Here is a 23,763-nt window from a genome sequence, read left to right as displayed (position 1 = left end):
TGCAAACTACACTCTATCATAACAGGCAGTACACTGCGACCGAGGCTCATATATCTTGTAGACGTAGAACAGATAGCAGCTCTAAACTATACAATACTTGTGCAGTGTTTATGCCTGCACCCCTACCTATCATTTGGAGAACAGATGTGCAAGTGGACGATGAATGTTGGAACCACAGAAGAAAAAATTGAAAAGATCTTGAGTTAAGGAGAACGTAGGAGAAATTTTGAGGCTGCTGTTGCATTGTACACAGAGCATTATCTAGAGAAAGTTCACTCTCATTTGTTCTTTTACAAAGTTGTGAACAGCTTTATGTATGATGGCAGCATACAGACCGGCAAAAGGAATTGAAGCAAACATGTTACAGGAGAACCTAAGGAAATAGCTGTACTTGTGGCAGTGCACCACAACCCATAGATAAGTGCCTGGCAATTATACTGGGATTCTAGTATAGCTGTAGGTAGGAATGTCACAATATTGCCTATGTCTTGAGTGTCATCCATACCACCTGTCAGCGCATCAAGAATTTCATGGTGCCGGTTTCCATAACCGGGTAGTGTTTTATGAATGGGCATGTCAACAAATGCTAATGACCCCCATGTTCTTTGCCAAGGTACTATTGTCTGATGAGTCTACATTCACAAATTGTGGTAGCATTAATCAGCTTAATATGCATTAGTGGAGTGTAGACAACCCACACTGATCAATGTCCTTGTTCAGTTACGTATGGTGTTGCATTATGGGAAACAAACTCATTGGTCCACATTTTATGGACAACATGTTGAATGAATGCAAGTATTGGGCATTTTTGGAACAGGAACTTCTTGCACTACTGCAGGATGGTGCCGTGGACATTCGACAATGTATGTGATTTCAGTATGATGGTTGCCCAGCATGCTACACAAATGAAGCATGTGAGGTATTAGACCACATTTACATTGTTTGATGGATCAGCAGAAGTGGCCCTATTAATTGGCTTGCTAGGTTGCCAGATTTGATGTTGCCAGATTTCTTTCTGTGGGGATATTTAAAAGATAAGGTGTACCAGCAAGTGCCAAAAGGCTGTAAAGGTATAGTTGACCACATGAGAAATGCCTGTGCTGACATTCCTGCAGATGTGCTTTTGTCCTGTCTACAGTCATTTGAAAAGTGGACCACTAAGTGTACTAAAGTTGGCGATCCTATCTTTGAGCACTTACTTTAATTGGAAAAGTAGAGTAGGATCTGCCTCGAGCCACAGCCACAGTGGTGGGTTGAGTAGTGTCCTGTTTGATATGTCGGAGAAATACAATGTTGCGGATGGGGTTTCCAATTAGAAGTTATAAAATCCTGGCCTTTCCTACTCTTGAGGCATGGTGGTGGGGTCCCATGTGCCATTCGTTATTCAAGGGCCGTTGGGTAGATGTCATAAATTACTATTGTATACCCATTGTATTACTCCAATTAAAGCACCGCCTGTGGCAAAATGAAGAAAATGCTTCAGACAAAACGTATGTGGATTTTGCCGTAGAATCGTAATTGACAATAAAAATCGGGACTTCCAATTGAAGACTTCAAAGCTATCCCCCTCCATCCAAACTCAGGGTGGGGTGGGGGATTGAGTGTGATGTCATTGGATGTCCCCCTCCAAGATGAACAAATAGGAATTACAACTTTTTTAGCCAATATGTAGTTTTCCAGCAATTTTAATGTCTTCAGTCGCAACGAATATCCTGTGTAAAGGAACCCATACGGCTCATAAATAGTTAAAAATTTCCGGTGGGGATGTATGTGTAGGTATAGTTAAAAGTAAGCCCTTCTTCAATATTAACTCACAACCAAATACTGGTGCTAGTGGTAATGGTGGTGTGGGCACAGTTTGTAACAGCACTGGCTGTGTCTCGGATGAGAACCAAGGAGTACTGACAGTCTGTGGGGATGGCCTGAAAACATGGCTGCCAAAAGAGATGGGACTGGAAGTTCGTTGCGCTGGCTCAAAGAATGGAGTTGACTCCTGCATATGTTGTGGTCACAACTGGTTTTCATGATGGATCGGGTGCTCCTGCCTGACAACAACAATGGACATTTGATACCCTTGTGCCCGAGAATAATGTCTGACATCCAACACAGCTTCTGGCTGAAAATGCAAACCCACTTGGCTGCACCCTGCTGGTAGTTGGATGCGTAACTAGGTTTTGTGTTCCACGGAACAAGCTGCAGCAAATCCTGGAACACATACAGCCTGCTCCCATTTAGTACTTCAGGAAGGCTTCATCCGTTGACTAGGGTGGTGCAACAGGTGGCAAGAAACAATGGTGAAGCCTAGTCAGTGGCTGCTGATGCCAGTGTCTTCCCCAATTGTGACTTTGAGAGCCTGACCATCTGCTCTTCTTCAGAGTTTGATGCTGAGTGGGAAGAGGTGGTGATGAGGTGCTGTATGCCATTGTGTTGGCAGAATGCCTCAGATTCTGATGAAACAAAGTGATGTCCATTGTCAGATATTAAGGTGTGTCAGGCTGCCTCTGTAGTGAAAATGGGAGCAAGCACTGTGACTGTAGCATGTGCAGTCATAGAAGAGATGAGAGCACAATGTTTGGAAATTCTTCTTCTTCTTCTTCTTCTTCTTCTTCTTCTCCTCCTCCTCTCTCTATCTCTCTCTCTCTCTCTCTCTCTCTCTCTCTCTCTCTCTCCTTTTTATGAGGTTTGGTTGTGAACACAATCCTGCCACATATGCATAGCGTGCTCAGTCACGCCACCTATCCCAGATTACTAAATGTGGTGTCTTGGTGCCTAGCTAAGGCTTTCATCCTCACTATCACCCAACAGGAAGTATGTAGCATGTAAACGATGCAGCCACTGAGTGGAGGTGGAACAATGAAGCAACATTCAGCATCCTCTGTAGACAATAATACGGTTATCTGAACAACATTCACCCTGTTTCACAGCAAAGTAATTGTCTAACTCTTGGTCTGATCCACCTGGGAGACACTCTGGTCAGTCACTTTACTCTGCTGATACGACTCTCGTATTGGTATGTTCCAAAAGGTTTATTTAGTACCAGGACTTTGTACATGTCTGCATCTAAGGGTAACTGTAAGTTTACATCCATCAAATGAGTGTTGTAATGACCCCCAATTCCTGTAACCTGTTTAACTCAGTCTTCTCTGCATCATGCATCGTGAATGGAACCAGCCATATGGGAAAAAATTTAGTCACAGTGGACTGCTTGAGTGAAATATGCACTTCAAACTCTTTGGCCCAACTCAACAATGGTTGGAATGACTGCTTATAATTCCCTAACAACAATTCAGGAATGGTACCAAAGTGGATACCAGATTCAACTCATCCAGTACTTGGAAAATAAATGCAGCAAATGCATCTAAGCCAAAAATATTTACAGCTTTGGCAAGCTTATGACCAACAAAATGATTTGCCCATGCAGTCATTTGCCCTTGCAAAGGGACTTTTTGCCAGATATATGAAATAACCTACTGCTGCAGTGGCTGCAGAGAGAAAGCTCAAATACTGGTAGGATTCCTAATTAATCTGAGAAACTACAGTGCCCTATCCACCTGGAATTGACCCTTGGTATTGTTGATATCCAACTCAATCAGGAGTTTATTAGGTGCTTGGCCTGGTTTTGCTGGAGCTAGAGTTAAAGCAAACACCAACATTTGGTCAGGTTTTGTTATCCTCAGTGTATTGGCGAAGACTGGCACATTGGCTCACAGCACTGTTTACCTGCCCAAGTACACTCCTGATAAGTGCCCTCACTTGCGACAGGCCCAGCATGTTGAAAAAATGTGGACACAGGCAATGCTTGTGATGCATCCAACAGTCTGGACAAGACTTGAGCATCAACGGGGCGATGCTGTGGAGGTAATTTCCTTATTATCTAAAGAACATGCTCTACATGAAGATGCCCAGCAAGCTTACGTCTGTGTAGTAAGTCTATTGAAGTCTACTTGGGAGCAAAAAATATTTCCTTGATTCATAACGCACTAACTTGTCAGTTCGCAGTGGAGTGCTGAGCTATTTGCCAATTATCATGAAACGCATTTTGAGCTGCTGCAGACACCTCAAACATTTTGCCAATATTTGCAGTCCTATTTAATTCAGGGACTGACAATTCCAAATCTCTAGAGTGCCCCTCCTTGTCTGATGCTAATGCAGCAGCCATGTCTTTGATCAAAGGATCAGCCTATGATACCACACAGTTTGTATATTCAAAGTTGCATTTACGGGCAAAGCCAGAAAATCCACCGTACAAGACTGATCACAATGTTTCCTGCATTGGTTGACTGCACATCAGGAAAGCATCCTTGTTCAAAAGATTGATTAATTATTTTAGTTGGTGGAGGTGCTGTTATGTGGTACATTGCTTTAATCACTTTAGTTGGTATCCCATACCACACAGCTGAGTTTTTATTTTTTAATGATGATATAATATTTTCTATGTGCTATGTTGTTGTTGTTGTTGTGGTCTTCAGTCCTGAAACTGGTTTGATGCAGCTCTCCATGCTACTCTATCCTGTGCAAGCTTCTTCATCTCCCAGTACCTACTGCAACCTACATCCTTCTGAATCTGCTTAGTGTATTCATCTCTTGGTCTCCCTCTACGATTTTTACCCTCCACGCTGCCCTCCAATACTAAATTGGTGATCCCTTGATGCCTCAGAACATGTCCAGCAACCGATCCCTTCTTCTGGTCAAGTTGTGCCACGAACTTCTCTTTCCCCAATCCTATTCAATACTTCCTCATTAGTTATGTGATCTACCCACCTTATCTTCAGCATTCTTCTGTAGCACCACATTTCGAAAGCTTCTATTCTCTTCTTGTCCAAACTAGTTATCGTCCATGTTTCACTTCCATACACGGCTACACTCCATACAAATACTTTCAGAAATGACTTCCTGACACTTAAATCTATACTCGATGTTAACAAATTTCGCTTCTTCAGAAACGCTTTCCTTGCCATTGCCAGTCTACATTTTATATCCTCTCTACTTCGACCATCATCAGTTATTTTGCTCCCCAAATAGCAAAACTCCTTTACTACTTTAAGTGTCTCATTTCCTAATCTAATTCCCTCAGCATCACCCGACTTAGTTCTACTACATTCCATTATCCTCGTTTTGCTTTTGTTGATGTTCATCTTATATCCTCCTTTCAAGACACTGTCCACTCCATTCAACTGTTCTTCCAAGTCCTTTGCTGTCTCTGACAGAATTACAATGTCATCGGCAAACCTCAAAGTTTTTATTTCTTCTTCATGGATTTTAATACCTACTCTGAATTTTTTTTTGTTTCCTTTACTGCTTGCTCAATATACAGATTGAATAACATCGGGGAGAGGCTACAACCCTGTCTTACTCCCTTCCCAACCACTGCTTCCCTTTCATGCCCCTCGACTCTTATAACTGCCATCTGGTTTTTGTACAAATTGTAAATATCCTTTCGCTCCCTGTATTTTACCCCTGCCACCTTTAGAATTTGAAAGAGAGTATTCCAGTCAACATTGCCAAAAGCTTTCTCTAAGTCTACAAATGCTAGAAACGTAGGTTTGCCTTTCCTTAATCTTTCTTCTAAGATAAGTCGTAAGGTCAGTATTGCCTCACGTGTTCCAGTATTTCTACGGAATCCAAACTGATCTTCCCCGAGGTCAGCTTCTACTAGTTTTTCCATTCGTCTGTAAAGAATTCGTGTTAGTATTTTGCAGCTGTGGCTTATTAAACTGATAGTTCGGTAATTTTCACATCTGTCACCACCTGCTTTCTTTCGGATTGGAATTATTATATTCTTCTTGAAGTCTGAGGGTATTTCACCTTTCTCGTACATCTTGCTCACCAGGTGGTAGAGTTTTGTCAGGACTGGCTCTCCCAAGGCCGTCAGTAGTTCTAATGGAATGTTGTCTACTCCTGGGGTCTTGTTTCGACTCAGGTCTTTCAGTGCTCTGTCAAACTCTTCATGCAGTATCGTATCTCCCATTTCATCTTCATCTACATCCTCTTCCATTTCCATAATATTGTCCTCAAGTGCATCGCCCTTGTATAGACCCTCTATATACTCCTTCCACCTTTCTGCTTTCCCTTCTTTGCTTAGAACTGGGTTTCCATCTGAGCTCTTGATGTTCATACAAGTTGTTCTCTTATCTCCAAAGGTCTCTTTAATTTTCCTGTAGGCAGTATCTATCTTACCTCTAGTGAGATAAGCCTCTACATCCTTACATTTGTCCTCTAGCCATCCCTGCTTAGCCATTTTGCACTCCCTGTCGATCTCATTTTTGAGACGTTTGTATTCCTTTTTGCCTGCTTCATTTACTGCATTTTTATATTTTCTCCTTTCATCAATTAAATTCAATATTTCTTCTGTTACCCAAGGATTTCTACTAGCCCTTGTCTTTTTACCTACTTGATCCTCTGCTGCCTTCACTACTTCATCTCTCAAAGCTACCCATTCTTCTTCTACTGTATTTCTTTCCCCCATTCCTGTCAATTGTTCCCTTATGCTCTCCCTGAAACTCTGTACAACTTCTGGTTCTTTCAGTTTATCCAGGTCCCATCTCCTTAAATTCCCACCTTTTTGCAGTTTCTTCAGTTTTAATCTACAGTTCATAACCAATAGATTGTGGTCAGAGTTCACATCTGCCCCTGGAAATGTCTTACAATTTAAAACCTGGTTCCTAAATCTCTGTCTTACCATTATATAATCTATCTGATACCTTTTAGTATCTCCAGTGTTCTTCCATGTATACAACCTTCTTTCATGATTCTTAAACCAAGTGTTAGCTATGATTAAGTTGTGCTCTGTGCAAAATTCTACCAGGTGGCTTCCTCTTCCATTTCTTAGCCCCAATCCATATTCACCTACTACGTTTCCTTCTCTCCCTTTTCCTACACTCGAATTCCAGTCACCCATGACTATTAAATTTTCATCTCCCTTCACTATCTGAATAATTTCTTTTATTTCATCATACATATCTTCAATTTCTTCATCATCTGCAGAGCTAGTTGGCATATAAACTTGTACTACTGTAGTAGGTGTGGGCTTTGTATCTATCTTGGCCACAATAATGTGTTCACTATGCTGTTTGTAGTAGCTTACCCGCATTCCTATTTTCCTATTCATTATTAAACCTACTCCTGCATTACCCCTATTTGATTTTGTGTTTATAACCCTGTAGTCACCTGACCAGAAGTCTTGTTCCTCCTGCCACCGAACTTCACTAATTCCCACTATATCTAACTTTAACCTATCCATTTCCCTTTTTAAATTTTCTAACCTACCTGCCCGATTAAGAGATCTGACATTCCACGCTCCGATCCATAGAACGCCAGTTTTCTTTCTCCTGATAACGACATCCTCTTGAGTAGTCCCCGCCCGAAGATCCGAATGGGGGACTATTTTACCTCCGGAATATTTTACCCAAGAGGACACCATCATCATTTAATCATACAGTAAAGCTGTATGCCCTCGGGAAAAATTACGGCCGTAGTTTCCCCTTGCTTTCAGCCGTTCGCAGTACCAGCACAGCAAGGCCGTTTTGGTTATTGTTACAAGGCCAGATCAGTCCATCATCCAGACTGTTGCCCTTGCAACTACTGAAGAGGCTGCTGCCCCTCTTCAGGAACCACATGTTTGTCTGGCCTCTCAACAGATACCTCTCCGTTGTGGTTGTACCTGTGGTACGGCTATCTGTATCGCTGAGGCACGCAAGCCTCCCCACCAACGGCAAGGTCCATGGTTCTTGGGGGGCTATGTGCTATATTGAGACTTTTTTAAAATCTGTGAGATACTCAGCTCCTTGCTGGAGTCCAAAGGGGTTTACTTTACTCTGATACTCTACTATATCAACATCTGACTTTGCCACCTTTACGAAGAATTCATTTAAAACACTCCGGTATTTGAGCTGGATTTACAATAAGGCTATCATTTACTTTAATCCTAGATATTTTGTTTCTATTAATTCCAACTCCTAACTCGTATTTGACAACAGACCATACTGCCTTTGTTTTACTTTTATGTTGTGAAATGAACTTATTGTTTGGGTGCTTTCACGACTGTTTTGGAGGTAGCTTTATAATGTCTAACATATTCAGTGAAATACCTGTTTTATTATATTTCAGTTCATTATGTAGTTGCCTCTCCCCAGCACTAGAAATTTTTATACCCAGAGTTATCGATTTAAATTTACCAGTGATTTTGTTACATGTGGTTCTAAGTGGTAAAGTTTTATTAAACACCCTAAGAAAACTGCTTAAAAATTTGTCAGAGTTACTTCTACTTGAAATACAGCTGTCATAAAGCCATTCAACGTCTCTTAACTTATTTCTAAATACAGTTAAATTTTTTAATTGAAGTTCCTTTTCATAGAGCTTCTGTCACATGGAATTTCTTTGTTAATTTTTGGTAGTTCAGTGAATAATGTAGAGTGGTCAGAGATTCCTAGATCTAAGCAAAATTTATGGACATTTTCAAATACATAGTTGGTTAGGATATTATCAATACAGGTGGCTGACCATGCATTTACCCTAGCGGCTTGCGTAAAGTTTACTTTGTAGCCAAAACTTTATACTATGTCAGTGAATTTGGACTCATCATTGCTTTCACCTAGGATATTAATGGTGAAGTCGGCAGCTAGTACAATCTTTTTTCCTTTTTCTTTGTTTGGATTTTCAAGGAGGCACTGAAATTTGGCCAGAAAAGCTTCAATTGTAGCTTTCTCTGGTACTCTGTAAATAGAAACTACTATGATATTTAGGTCCCTTAACTTGATACAGCAGCTCTCAAATATACTATCTTCATTCAAATGATTAAAACTATTTCTTATTACATATTTTATATCAGAATGAGTAAGTATGCAAGAGCCTCCATGTGATTTCTCACGTCTAAAAAAGCTGTTTGCTACTTCAAAATTTTCGATTTTGTTAAAAATTTTAATATTATCAGATTAAAGCCAGTGTTCATTGAGGCAAATAACTTTGATAATTCATCCAATTTATGACTTTTGTTTTGAAAGTCAGCACTTAGACCATTTATATTCCATTGCATTATGTAGGAACGTTCTTTCTTATTTATGGTTTCAAGCAGTATTTTCTTTCTTGGGTTACCATTTTGGTCTTGCCATTTTAGTTACCAAACACTGTTTCTAATCCCCATCATTCCTTATAAATTTCCCCCATTATTCAGAATTTTACAAGTATCAGCAAACATTTAAGAATTTTTGATCCTAATCTGTTTAAATGAAGACCATCCTTACCCAGTCATTTATTGCTTAAGAATGTATTCGGATTTACATACACGGCTCCCATGTCATTACCCTTTTGATACAATAACCACAGGGATCTATGATGGTGGACCCCTATACATTTTCTGTGAGTAGCTCAGCCAACCCATCTTTACATCTCGTATTCAGGTGTAGAGCAGAGTACGAAAGTTGCTGTCCTCTCATTGTCTGTACTGTTTATCATCCATATTTTGCTTCTGTACAAGGCTACGCTTCTGACAAATACTTTCTAACACTTAAATTTATTTTCAGTGCTAACAAATTCCTAATTTTCACATCTACAGTGTTGAGTGTTTTATCTTCGTAAATATAATTCCCTTGGCATCACCTGATTTAATTTGACTTAAATTCATTGCCCTTCTTTTAGCTTTTGTAATGTTCATCTTATAACCTCTTTTCAAGATGATATCCATTCTCTTCAACTGTTTTCGAAAGTCCTTTGCACTTTCTGACAGAATTACAATGTTATTGACAAATCTTAAAACTTGTCCCTGAATTTTAATTTCCTTTCCAAATTTTTCTTCTCGAATATATTCAGATAACCACTAAAGCTTGCTAGAAATGATAACTGTGAAATTATCTGCTGAACTGCAAAAGATACTTTAATCTACATGTGCCAAAATATTGCAGTCAACGAAATTTGAAAAATTATCACAATTGGTTTTTCCCCAGTTTGATCTCATGCAACATGGAGATGATGGTCAACATAGCCTTGAAATTTAAACTTCATATTGTGCATAAAATATTGTGCATATGATCCAGATACATGCTGTAGATGGCCACTGTTGTTGTTGTGGTCTTCAGTCCTGAGGCTGGTTTGATGCAGCTCTCCATGCTACTCTATCCTGTGCAAGCTTCTTCATCTCCCAGTATCTACTGCAACCTACATCCTTCTGAATCTGCTTAGTGTATTCATCTCTTGGTCTCCCTCTACGATTTGTACCCTCCACACTGCCCTCCAATGCTAAATTTGTGATCCCTTGATGCCTCAAAACATGTCCTACCAACCGATCCCTTCTTCTAGTCAAGTTGTGCCACAAACTTCTCTTCTCCCCAATTCTATTCAATACCTCCTCATTAGTTACATGATCTACCCACCTTATCTTCAGCATTCTTCTGTAGCACCACATTTCGAAAGCTTCTATTCTCTTCTTGTCCAAACTAGTTATCGTCCATGTTTCACTTCCATACATGGCTACACTCCATACAAATACTTTCAGAAACGACTTCCTGACACTTGAATCTATATTCGATGTTAACAAATTCCTCTTCTTGAGAAACGCTTTCCTTGCCATTGCCAGTCTACATTTTATATCCTCTCTACTTCGACCATCATCGGTTATTTTACTCCCTAAATAGCAAAACTCCTTTACTACTTTAAGTGTCTCATTTCCTAATCTAATTCCCTCAGCATCACTCGACTTAATTTGACTACATTCCATTATCCTCGTTTTGCTTTTGTTGATGTTCATCTTATATCCTCCTTTCAAGACACTGTCCATTCCGTTCAACTGCTCTTCCAAGTCCTTTGCTGTCTCTGACAGAATTACAATGTCATCGGCGAACCTCAAAGTTTTTACTTCTTCTCCATGAATTTTAATACCTACTCCGAATTTTTCTTTTGTTTCCTTTACTGCTTGCTCAATATACAGATTGAATAACATCGGGGAGAGGCTACAACCCTGTCTTACTCCTTTCCCAACCACTGCTTCCCTTCCATGCCCCTCGACTCTTATAACTGCCATCTGGTTTCTGTACAAACTGTAAATAGCCTTTCGCTCCCTGTATTTTACCCCTGCCACCTTCAGAATTTGAAAGAGAGTATTCCAGTTAACATTGTCAAAAGCTTTCTCTAAGTCTACAAATGCTAGAAACGTAGGTTTGCCTTTTCTTAATCTTTCTTCTAAGATAAGACGTAAGGTCAGTATTGCCTCACGTGTTCCAACATTTCTACGGAATCCAAACTGATCTTCCCTGAGGTCGGCTTCTACCAGTTTTTCCATTCGTCTGTAAAGAATTCGCGTTAGTATTTTGCAGCTGTGACTTATTAAACTGATAGTTCGGTAATTTTCACATCTGTCAACACCTGCTTTCTTTGGGATTGGAATTATTATATTATTCTTGAAGTCTGAGGGTATTTCGCCTGTCTCATACATCGTGCTCACCAGATCGTAGAGTTTTGTCATGACTGGCTCTCCCGAGGCCATCAGTAGTTCAAATGGAATGTTGTCTACTCCCGGGGCCTTGTTTCGACTCAGGTCTTTCAGTGCTCTGTCAAACTCTTCACGCAGTATCTTATCTCCCATTTCGTGCAAAATAATAAGTTCATAACCAATAGATTGTGGTCAGAATCCACATCTGCCCCAGGAAATGTCTTACAATTTAAAACCTGGTTCCTAAATCTCTGTCTTACCATTATATAATCTATCTGATACCTTTTAGTATCTCCAGGATTCTTCCAGGTATACAACCTTCTTTTATGATTCTTGAACCAAGTGTTGGCTATGATTAAGTTATGCTCTGTGCAAAATTCTACAAGGCGGCTTCCTCTTTCATTCCTTCCCCCCAATCCATATTCACCTACTATGTTTCCTTCTCTCCCTTTTCCTACTGACGAATTCCAGTCACCCATGACTATTAAATTTTCGTCTCCCTTCACTACCTGAATAATTTCTTTTATCTCGTCATACATTTCATCTATTTCTTTATCATCTGCAGAGGTAGTTGGCATATAAACTTGTACTACTGTAGTAGGCATCGGCTTTGTGTCTATCTTGGCCACAATAATGCGTTCACTATGCTGTTTGTAGTAGCTAACCCGCACTCCTATTTTTTTATTCATTATTCATGGCCACTAGTAGCAGTTTTAAGTTGTACTAAATTTGGGTGAAAATATCACAGAGCTTACATGAAATTTTGCAACCCTCATGTTATCCCTTGTATGCTAAAATCTTGAGGTTTTTTGTATCTCAGACTCAAATTTTCTGTAGTCTGACTTCATTTTTAGGGAACTAAAATGTGTCCACTTATTGTGCAATTACCATACCTTTAAATGTGCAGAGTAACACAAGTTCCTCACCAGTAAACGTGATAAAATGTGAAGGTGCTGTGTCATGTGAACTAGTTGTTGAATGAGTTATGTAATATGCTGTTATCTTGCAGTGCACTGAATCCAGTGGCTATTCACAAGCTCCAGCAACCAGCTGCTGGTGAGGTGGATTTTCCAGCATTGCTAGGAGCAGCACATTTGACATATAATAAAAGATGGTGCCAAAGCTGGAGGATGTGACATTCTTTAATGGGCATAAAATGCCTATTGTTGGGCTAGGAACATTTCAGGTGAGGTGACTGATGTTTGTTTTGAAACTCATTGCTGCAAGAGAGAAATTCCAGTAAAATAGAAGCTTTTTGATGGGTTGTCTTTGAGGCATAAAATTTCAGTAAATGTTTGTTTGAAACTCGAGTATACCAAGATTTGTCAGTCCTTATTTCTGATTTATTCTCTGTAGAAAATTAGAGTATTTGTTTTGAGTTGTTAATATATGACATGCCATAAGTTATGGAACAATTACAAAAATACATTACATCCCAGTTACCTATAAATAATATAATACAAATGGAGGGATAATCTACTCCTCTTTTCTTTAATACTAAAAAACACTTATTTTGAAGAATTTTTCTGTGTCTTGTAAGTAAAGGAAGTGCAACATGATAGGTTCAGTTTGTCATAATTCTTGTTGTGACTTATTTTAGGTTGTTTTAGTTATAACTGTTTTTAGGTTTCCTTCAGATTAGTTATGGATAAGATAAAATTTTGTGGAATTAATGTTGTTATGCAATTGATATGTTGCCAGTTTCTGTAGCTATTGGCTGAATGCAGTGTGAAGTAAAGTTACCTATGAGCAAAAAGCTAAATGAGTTTTGCAGAATATTGAGATACTTATTACATGTAATAAATTATCTGTTGTAGTATCCAATTGATTTCTCCACTTTCATTCTGAAATGATGAGTGAACTAGCTTTTATAGGTTGTAGCATAAACAGTGTTCCTTCTGAACGGTGTATTCAAGCACAGCATCAATAGAGTTATTTACTCACAAAATTTATCAACAGTTCATCGAATTTTGACAGTAATAGAGATATCCAACTGTGTGAAACTAGAAATGAAACTTATCTACTCTTTCTTCTAGTGTATCTAACTTGGGTATGGAAAGGAGTGCAGTGCTCAACTATAAAACCAATTGATAATCTGCCCACTAAAATAAAACTCTGACAGTTGGCAGAACTGTTTTAAAATGTTGCTGTATTACATGTCAGAGGGTACCCAGTACCACTACTAGTCATTTCCTTTCCTGTTCCACACACAAATAGAGCGGGGTAAAAAGACTGACTGTATACCTCCGTATGAGCCCTAATTTCTCGTATCTTTTCTGTGTGGTCCTTACGTTGACAGCAGTGGAATTGTTCTGCAGTCAGCTTCAAATGCTGCTTCTCTAAATTTTTTCAATAGTATTCCTGTACAAGAACTTTGCCTTACCTCTAGGGATTCCCATTTGAGTTCCTGAAGTATCTCTGTAACATTTCCATGTTGCTTGAACCTACCAGTAACAAATTTAGCAGTCTGCCTCTGAATTTCTTCGATGTCTTCCTTTAATCTGTTCCAATCACTCAAGCAGTACTCAAGAGTAAGTCACACTAACATCCTATATGTTGCCTGATTTATGGATGAATCACACTTCCCAAACTCTCCCAATAAACCAAAGTCAACCATTCACCATCCCTACCACATTCCTCACATACTGCAGCAAGCTGATGTTAGGGATATTGATCTGTAATTTTCAGGTCCATTGTTTTGCCCTTCTTATACACAGGAGTCACTTGCGCTTTTTTCCAGTCGCTTAGGACTTTGCACTGTGTGAGAGATTTGGGATAAATGCAAGTTAGGTAAGGGGCCAGTGCTTTAGAGTACTGTTTGTAAAACCATATTGGGATTCAATCCGGAGCTGGCAACTGACTTGTTTTCAGCTTATTACTTATGCTTGTTACTACGTCGTCCATATGGGTGTCTGTTCAGTGGTCAAATGATGGTATGTTTGCATGACTCTCCTGTGTTAACGATTTGTTAAACATGAAAAATAAAACTTTGGCATTTATTTTGTTATCTTCAACTGCCACCCAGACTGGTTAACGAGTGACTGGAGGGAAGCCCGAGACCCACTTAGCAATTTTACATAGGACTTAATTTTTCTTGGGTCTGCCAGATCTTTTGCTAAGGTATGGCCGTGGTGGTTACAGTATGTTATGCATATAGATCTTTTCACAGGCACATGAATCTTACTAACCTTTGCTTGTTGTTATTCACACGTTCTATTTTGAAGCAAGAGTGCAACAGCCTCTGCTTCCTCAGCATTTTCCAAATTTCACTGTTGAACCATGGTGGGTCTTTCTGTCCTTAATCCACTTACAAGGCACATAATTCTCCTGACCACAATTTACAATATGTATAATTCCTCTATGTCCATCTTATTGGAAATAAGTGGTGTCAATTCATTGTCTTGAGTGAGGTGCTAACAACTGCTCATCTGCTCTTTTTAGCAGAAACACTCTTCTATCCTTCTTGACTGATTTATTAATTTTCATAATCATAGTTGCTATAATGAGTGAGGTGCTAACAACTGCTCATCTGCTCTTTTTAGCAGAAACACTCTTCTAGACAGATTATTAATTTTCATAGTCATAGTTGCTATAATAAAATTATGATCACTAACCCTGTTAATAAGTTCTGGCCTATTTGTAGCTACGACATCTAAGATATTTTCATTGTGTGTGGGCTGCCAAACTGGCTGCTAAAGACAGTTTTTAGAAAATTTGTTGAAAGTGCTTCACATGATTGGCTGTCTGTACTCGCCACAGTGAATCCATAGATATCTCAGTCTGCACTCACACCTGCAACTACTGTAATATTACTTACAAACACCTCAAGACATTCTTCAAATGTCTTTAGAACTACCACAGTGGAATCAGGTGGCCAGTAAAAACATCCAACAATTAACTTGGTTTTACCTAGACCTGTTATATGAGACCAGTTGACTTCACTGTGAGCTCAACTTCAACCTCAAGAGAGAGAATACTTTTGTCAACTGGCAATGAAAGGTTCCCCTCCTGTGGCCTCTAATATGTTTTCCAATATTTGTTCCATGACTCGCTAAATATCTCAGAGCATTCCACTTTGGGTTTCAGCTTACTATCTGTGGGAGTGACGGAAACTTGGTGCACTTGCTCAGAAGACTTCAAATAATACATATGTAATGTTTCACGTTCATAGCATTGTTTTTGGCTGAGAAAAAAGTGCATTACTTTCTGGGCAACCCTCATTCTTCAGCATCCCACATTGTTCCACATTGATTATTGTAGATGATTACCTTCACCTTCAGTCTACTTTTCATTATTACTGAATTGTGATCCGAGTCTATATCTGCTCCTTGGTACACCCTGCAATCCAGTGTATCTGGTTTTGTAATCTCTGACCATGATGTAATGCAGCTGGAATTTTCCTTCTTGTGATTTTTGAACTGTATGTTCACCATTAGTACTTGAAATTTATCGCAGAACTCAATTACTCTTTCTCCTCTCTCATACCTGTTTCCAATCCCATATTCTCCCGCAACTCTTTTCAGCCTTGGGAATTAAAAGGTGTCACAGGGAGCCATGTCCAGTGAACGGGGTAGCTGAGGCAACATAACTGTTTTGTTTTTTTTTGCGAAAAAGTCACGAACAAGCATTGAGTTGTGAGTAGGAGCGTTATTGTGATGCAATTTCCATGAATGGTTTTGCCACATTTCTGGTTGTTTTCTTCAAATTTATTGCTGGAAATGGCACTTAACTTCCTGGTAGTACTCCTTATTGATTGTACAACCATTAAGCAGGAACTCTTGATACATTATCCCATTATAATGGAAGAAAACATAAGAACCTTCACATGTGATTGAACTTGTTGAATTTATTTATTTTACCTTTGACCTTCTGGCAGTTGCCATTGGGACAGTTGGGCATTCGTTTGGAAGTCATTCCCATTTTTCATCACCTGTTATAACCTCCTTTAGAAGTTATGGATCATTGTCGACTTTGTTCTACAATTCCTGAGCAACGTCTACATGGTGTTGTGTTTGGTCAAAACTGAACATTTTTAGAGCAAAATTTCAAAATTTGCTGTACACATTTCATGACCCAAAAAATTGCTTTGCATGAGCCAGAGGATATGCTGGTATCATCAGCAATCTCTCTGACAGTGATTCTGCTTTTTTTTTTCTTTTTTCTTTTTTTTTCCCCCAATCAGTAATTGATGTGCTATGATGTCCTGGGTGGTCATCATCTTCAGCATCTTCATGACCCTCTTTGAAACATTTATACCACTTGTAAACTCTTGTCTTACTCGTAGTGGACTTGCCAAAAGGTCCCATCAACATTTCGAATGTGATGCTGCAGTTTATTCCATTTTCAAAGCAAAATTTACTGCACATTCTTTGAGACATCTTTTTTTAAAGTAAAAATTTGCTGAACACTCAAAAACCTTTTCAGTTGCCAACAATAAAATATATATTTAAAGAATATATATTCAAAGCAGCTGAAAACGCAAACATACTTGTGCACCAACAAGATTTTAAAAAATGAAAATTTGATGTATAAAGCCTACAAAATTCAAAAATTCCCATTACATTTTTTGACCATGCCTCATGTTTTGGACTAAATTCAGTAGCAGTTCATAACCACACACTCATAATTATCTCCCAAAAGGCTCATTTGCAAGATTTTTTTGCTTTTATTATTGTATGCTCTCACCCATGCCAGTTTACACTATTAATTATGGTACACTATATTGTATTACTTCAAAAATTTAGAAGAAAAGCAAAATGATTTTGAGTATCAAAGAAACAGTCTTTTATAATGCTGCAGAGACAAAGAAGAAGATATCTAACTAGGTGTATTTTTATTTATGGATCTATCAAATAATATCAGCTTAAAGAATGACCAATTCATAGTGCATGAAATAATTTTTTTTTTAAACACAAGAACTGGTGTCATCGCACTGTTTTAAAGATACTCTTTTGGTGTACTGTGAAACAACAAATGTTTGATCATTATGAAATAAATGAAATTCGGCAATAGACAATTCATGATGGAATGTAACGATATTATAAAAAGGATAATTGGTGCTCACCATGTAGCAGGGACACTTGAGTTACAGATAGGCCTCTTTGTGACTCAGTATCTCCACTATATAAAAAAATTAAATTGTAACTCTTTATACATCAAGATATGGTAACATACAATGAAGGCATTAAGTAATGAAACGAGATGTTGCTGGAGTACTACCTAATATATTGCAGGTTTACAGGTTAACTATTCCATTTTTCACCATCCAGTATTGGTGATAAATTATTTACCACACAACAGAAGGTCACTTTTATTTCAGCAATTTTTGCTGTATATAGGGACAGAGTTTTTGGAACAGTAGTACTAGAAAATGGGCATTAACACAACATGTTGGTTGTGCAAAGTAAAATAAATCTCCAATTTTGGCTGACAATACTAAGTACAGAACAGGATACTATTTCAAAATTAGTTTTCCTTGTAGAACCAAATCATATAATTATCAAGTTAGATATGACTATTATTCATTGATGATGTACACGAAGTTCAGCAGTATCTGTGAATAATACTTAAAAAATGCAATTTGACTGATTACTATATTTATCTTCTGTGCTATCTGGATTTTGGCTTTTATGCCATTCTCAAGTACAATGCTAAAATTTTCTGGATCATTATTACTTCATATCTATTAAGGCAGTCTAAAGTAGCTTTGAAATGCCCTAACAGATATGAAATAATAATGATCTAACTACTTGCAGCATTGTACTTGAGAATGGCATAAAAACCGAAATCTGAATAATATGGAAGATAAATATAGTATTACACAGTCAAATAGTGGTTTACTTTTTTTAAAAAAATATTGCATGACTGCAGGCTCAACACCGTCTAAAACTGTTTGGTAATAGATATATTCAACATATTTACCTGTGCCTTTGCCCACATATATATGAGTCATAAGTATTGTGAATAGACACATATGCATGAATCTCTCCTGTGTTACACCGTATGAATCCATAGAGGATGTTAAATTTATCTGTGGTGTTCAGCCATGTGGGATGATCTTGGTCCCAAAACATGTTGCAAAAAACTTTGGTTCACTGTAGTGCACATTATTGCGACCTGTTTGACACTTTGAACAGCACAAATAAGACACAAATTGTGTTTCATACTTTTAAAGTATTACAATTGAACTAAATACAGAAAAGAAGTACCAGAATATTTTTGTAAAAAAATTTTACATATCGCACATTCTCATCCCCATCCCTAGGACTAGTGGGTTGCTAATGCCCACACTACTTTTATATGAAAAATTTGTTGTATGTTTACCAAATTTTGTTGAAATAGTGTCATAAAAATAATCAAGAAACATTTAAATCTCTTGCCTAATTTACCTCTCCCCTCCCCCCCTCACTCCATTTCTCTCACTGTTTATCCAACTGTTTCATCACATACTGTCCCTCATCCAAGTGCCTTGTCACAACCTGTCCTGCTTCCACCTGTGCCCTCATAAGATGCCCCCTTCCACCTTCACCCCCACAACCTGTCCATATTCCTCCTCTTGCCCCACAACCTGTCCTCCTTCCACCTGCCTCCTCACACCCTCTCCCATTTCCACCTCACACCCAAACCCTTTTTCACATGTCTCCTCACAGCCTCTTTCATTTTCACCTGCCCACTATCCTACTCCATCTTCCACCTGTCTCCTACACCACCCCCTTCTCTCTGGTTGTCGCCCCCATTCCCTTCTCTCTGTCTCTCCTCCACCCCCTTCTCTCTGTCTCTCCTCCACCCACTTCTCTCTTTCTCTCTGTCTATCTCCTCCAACCCCCCCCCCCTCCCTTGTATGTCTCCTGCATCCCCCTCTCTCTGTTGGTCTCCTACACCCCTTCTCTGTCAGACTCCTACACCCCCTCTCTCCAGACTCCTACACCCCACCTCTTTGTTGAACTCCTATACCCCCTTCTGTCTCTGTCTCGTCCACCCCCTCTATGTGTCCGTCTTGTCCACTCCCTCTCTGTGTCCATCTCATCCACCCCCTCCCTTTGTCCATCTTGTCCACTCCCACTCCCTGTCAGTCTCATCTGCCCCTCCCCCTTCTCCCTGTCAGTCTCTCCCACACCCCCCTTCCTGTTGGTCTTGTGCCTCCCCTACCTGTCAGTCTCGTCTGCCCTCCCCCTCCCTGTCTGTCTCATATGACCTCCCCCTCCCTATCAGTCTCATCCACACCTCCTTGTCAGTCTCTTCCACCCCACTCCCTGTTGGTTTTCTCCACCATCCTGCTCCCTTTCAGTCACCTCCACCAGACCCTTCCTGTCAGTCTCCTCCAACCCCCTCTCTGACAGGTCTCTGCACCCTCTCTGTCTCTCTCTATCTGTCTCCTCAACCCTCCATCTCTGTGTCTGTCTCCTCCTCCCTCCATCTCTCTCTGTGTCTGTCTCCTCCTCCCTCCATCTCTCTGTATGTCCAACTCCTCCCCCCTGTATCCTTCTTCTGGCATCCCATCTTCACATCATCCTCAGTGGAAGGAGTGGTATTTACCACCATAATGTGATTTTCCAGACAGCAAGTGATATGTGTACCAAGTTTGATTGAAACTGATCCTGTAGTTTAGAAGGACCTTCATTTTTATAATACAATAGCATTTTATCCATGGCCTGGTCCACATATACGTATGGCATATATATTGCACACATTTCTTCTTTCCGATTGTCTCTGTCCATTTCCTCCTTCCCCTCTTGATCTATCTCCTCCTCTACCTCCTCTCTGTCCATCTCCTCGTCCACTTCCTCTCTGCCCATATCCTCCTCTTGCGTCTCTGTCAATCTTCTTCTCCCCTCCTTGCCAATCTCCTATGTCACCTCCACCTCAGTGGGAACTAGGTAGTTGTTATGCGCACAATGCTTTTTTCCAGAGTTTAAGTGGTAGGAGTGCCAAGTTTGGTTAAAATTGACCCAGTGGTTTAGGTAGAGATGCGGAAAACACACACACACACACACACACACACACACACACACACACACACACACACACACAGGGAATTGTGGCTTGACAATTCATGAGACAAGATTAAACATTAAGGACTGTGGGTGATGTACGACTCAGCTAGGATTATGGCCAAACATAGTCATAATATTGGACCTTACATGTCTGCTAAACTCGCTGCAAAGTATATTCACGTGGAGTAATTCCAAAATTCCAATTAACAATGAATCCAATATGTGAACTATTTAATGTCCTTGATATCAGAACACAGAATTATCTTAACCTTCTTTCCCTAAATTTTCTCTTAACACTGTGTACTGAATGTTTATTACATTGATAACTACTCTATAGCCATGTAAAATATAGATGTTATATATGTGAACTGACTATGCCTGCAGTCAAACCAACTCTTAACAGAAACTAAACATTTTCATTACATTAATGAAAGGCTCAATTACGAAGTGGCAAGATTTGGCCATCAGTTAAAACATCATGGTGACCAGCAACAGGGGAGTGTATTGTCTCAAAGGCATTATCTTGTAAGCTTCGCATGAAATAGAAAACAGACAAAACTGTGTGACAAAACTCAGGAATGGAAGATATGAATGTTACCATCATTATTTGTCGCATAACACTCCCTGTTGTATTATGGAATTATCTTCTGGGGTAATGCATCTAAAGTAATCAACTGTCCGTTCAGCACAAGTGAGCAGTAAGAATATTGGGGCAATCAGATAATCACACACCTTGTAGAAGCATTTTTAAAGATCTTGGCATTCTTACACTTACTTCCCTATTCATTTACTTTTTAATGGTTATTGTTGATGGTAATAAAAATCAGTTTCAGAGTAAATGTGATTTGCTGCCACAATACAAGACACAAATAATTTTCATGTAGACTTTGACATCTTGTCCAGGGTTCAGAATGGAGTAACGGACTCTGCTGGGAAGATATTCAACAAGTTCCTATCTAACATAAAACAAGGAATTGGGAATCTCTATCAGTCCTAAAGAAAATTAATAACATACCTCATTAGCCGCTCTTCATACATACTATCTGAATGTGCAGCTCTAGGGATTGTAAATTTCTATTACCTACATGACAAGTGGCTGCGGTAGTTATAAAGCTGTAAGACAAGTAATAAATAGAACCTAGTGTTTATATATACAAAAAATATGTTCTTTGAAAATTACAATTGTAATCAAGTAAATGTTAAGCTGATAACAGCAGTTATATAACAAACAGCAGTTACATAATAAAACTAAGGAGGTGGAAGCTGTTTTCAAAGTAGTATCTTTCTTTCTGATTTACTCAGTTAAATTTAGGCAGCATAAGTGTGAATAGCATTAAGTTGCATAGTGATAGTTCATTGTTAACTTAGTATAAATACTAAGTTTCTTTGATGTCTTCGTCTCCTGTCAGTATATGCTTTGACTTGTCCCACATCCCTGAAGGTTCTCCTTTATAGGATCTACAGAAATGATGAACTAATGAGTCAGTGAGTGAATGAATGAATAAATAAATAAATATAAAGAGGAGTTAATGTACTTAAACACTATAAGGTGTGATCAAAAAGTTTGTGGAGCACATATGCAACATAGTGTGACTACGATGTGGGTATATAAGCACTGACATGTAGGCAAGGGATTAATGTGTCATTTATATCTTCCTGATGTGAACTATAGCAATGTTATTACCAAATACCTCCAAACAGGACATACATGCTGTTATTCTGTTCTTGGCTGCTGAATTACAAACACCAGTAGACATACCCATACTTTGTAGAATGAAGAATGTGTACGGGGTGTATAGGGTGTGCAGTCAAGGCGAAACATCCAGGAAAACTATGACGAGAGATGCTGCTGCTTCATGATTATGCACATCCCCATATCACAAATGGTGTAACCCATAAATTATGCCAATTCAACTGAGAGACAATTGAGCACCCGCCTTATAGCCCAGATCTCTCCCCATGCAATTTTAACCTCTTTGGTCTCTGGAAAAAGGCATTGAAAGGTCAACCATTCCTGTTGGATGAGAATGTGCAGTAGGCATTTATGGACAGCTTCACACAGTAGGATACGAAGCTTTACCAAACAGGTATCTTCAATTTAGTGCATTGGTGGGATGATTGCCACAATACTGATAGTGATTTTACCTGATTGGCATACCAATTGTAGATTGGGGCTTCAAATGTAAACTTTTTGATCACCCCTTGCAGTTATATTGTTAGCAGATTGGAACCCATTGTTATTGTAGTAATATTGAATCCAGTTCATTTTTTACAGTCGTCTAAAGGTGAAGTTGGACGTGCTGTTGATATTGCGTTGGAAACAGGCTACAGGCACATTGATACAGCTTACATGTATGGAAATGAAGCAGAAATAGGGCAAGCTTTAAAGAAATGGCTTGATTCGGGGAAACTGAAACGTGAAGATCTTTTTATTGTAACTAAGGTGAGTAGTTGGCTTTACAGCTTCTTGTACTAGTTTAGATTGTGGCATGTATGCTTGTGGCATGTATGCCTCCGTGTGTATGCTGAGGTGTGGTGCATAATTTGCCCTTTTCAATGTGATGCTCCTACATGACCTGCAATGACAGCAACTCTGAACTCCTTCAAACTCATTCTGTCTTTTGCAGTTGCTTTGCTGAAGATTTTGCTGGAATTGACTACATTATTGTGCAGTGCCACCATTTCATTGTCATTATTATTGTCACTATTGGAGCTTACTGATTTCTGATAACTTTGCAGTTCATTCAGTAGCTGATATTGCATTTATTGGTCAGATGATCAGCATGCAGAATCCATGATTCCATTAGTGAGGAACAGAGGAGGTGGTTCAGCCATACATGATTATCCTGGTTGGTTTGAAAGCGATGCCCAATAATGTTTTCCAATGCACAGAATATATTTTTAAAGACATATCAACACATACCATCAAGAGAACCTGAAGCGCTCTGAATGATATAGTCATCAAATAGGAAATGACTTACAGACAGAAAAGCACATGATAAGCTAGATCTACAGTGGTAATCTGAAATGCAGGACAGACAAGTAATGTGTACTGTCCAACAACCAAGCCTTGGAAGTGAACACTAGAGTTCAGTATCTGTCCATTATAATTATCCGAGTTGTTATGCCGTGGTCGGTTGATGAACTGTGTGTCAGTTCCCAATGTTTTGTCCCCATCTGTGGAGGACATCTTCAAGGGGGTCTGTAGCTCGATGGAAGGTCCAACACACCCACTGGCTCGCTACTGACTACAGTTAGTTGGGAATTGACACACAATTCATCAACCGACCACGGCATAGCAGCCCAGATAACTAAAATGGACATGACATTTCCGGCCGTGAAAGTCTACAT

The 23,763-nt window shown here is 39.2% G+C and overlaps 1 protein-coding gene across 9 annotated transcripts in view; it reads left to right on the top strand.

Moving 5' to 3' along the window:
* The window catches only part of LOC126092469 (1,5-anhydro-D-fructose reductase-like), a 142,498-nt gene that overhangs the window by 15,120 nt on the left and 103,615 nt on the right, over positions 1–23,763 (top strand). For 4 of the 9 annotated variants that reach the window (XM_049908080.1, XM_049908078.1, XM_049908073.1 and 1 more), the window contains exons 2-3: positions 12,429–12,605; positions 22,688–22,855. The exons of 4 other annotated variants lie outside the window; for them this stretch is intronic. In XM_049908080.1, the coding sequence (XP_049764037.1) occupies positions 12,531–12,605; positions 22,688–22,855 (243 nt within the window). In that variant the 5' untranslated portion in view covers positions 12,429–12,530. The remainder of the gene's footprint in view (positions 1–12,428; positions 12,606–22,687; positions 22,856–23,763) is intronic. One more of the 9 variants, XM_049908075.1, reaches the window with a different exon arrangement.

This window comes from Schistocerca cancellata, chromosome 7 (assembly GCF_023864275.1).
Source record: "Schistocerca cancellata isolate TAMUIC-IGC-003103 chromosome 7, iqSchCanc2.1, whole genome shotgun sequence".
Classification (NCBI taxonomy): Eukaryota; Metazoa; Arthropoda; class Insecta; order Orthoptera; family Acrididae; genus Schistocerca; species Schistocerca cancellata.
This window is presented reverse-complemented; position numbering and strand designations above follow the sequence as displayed.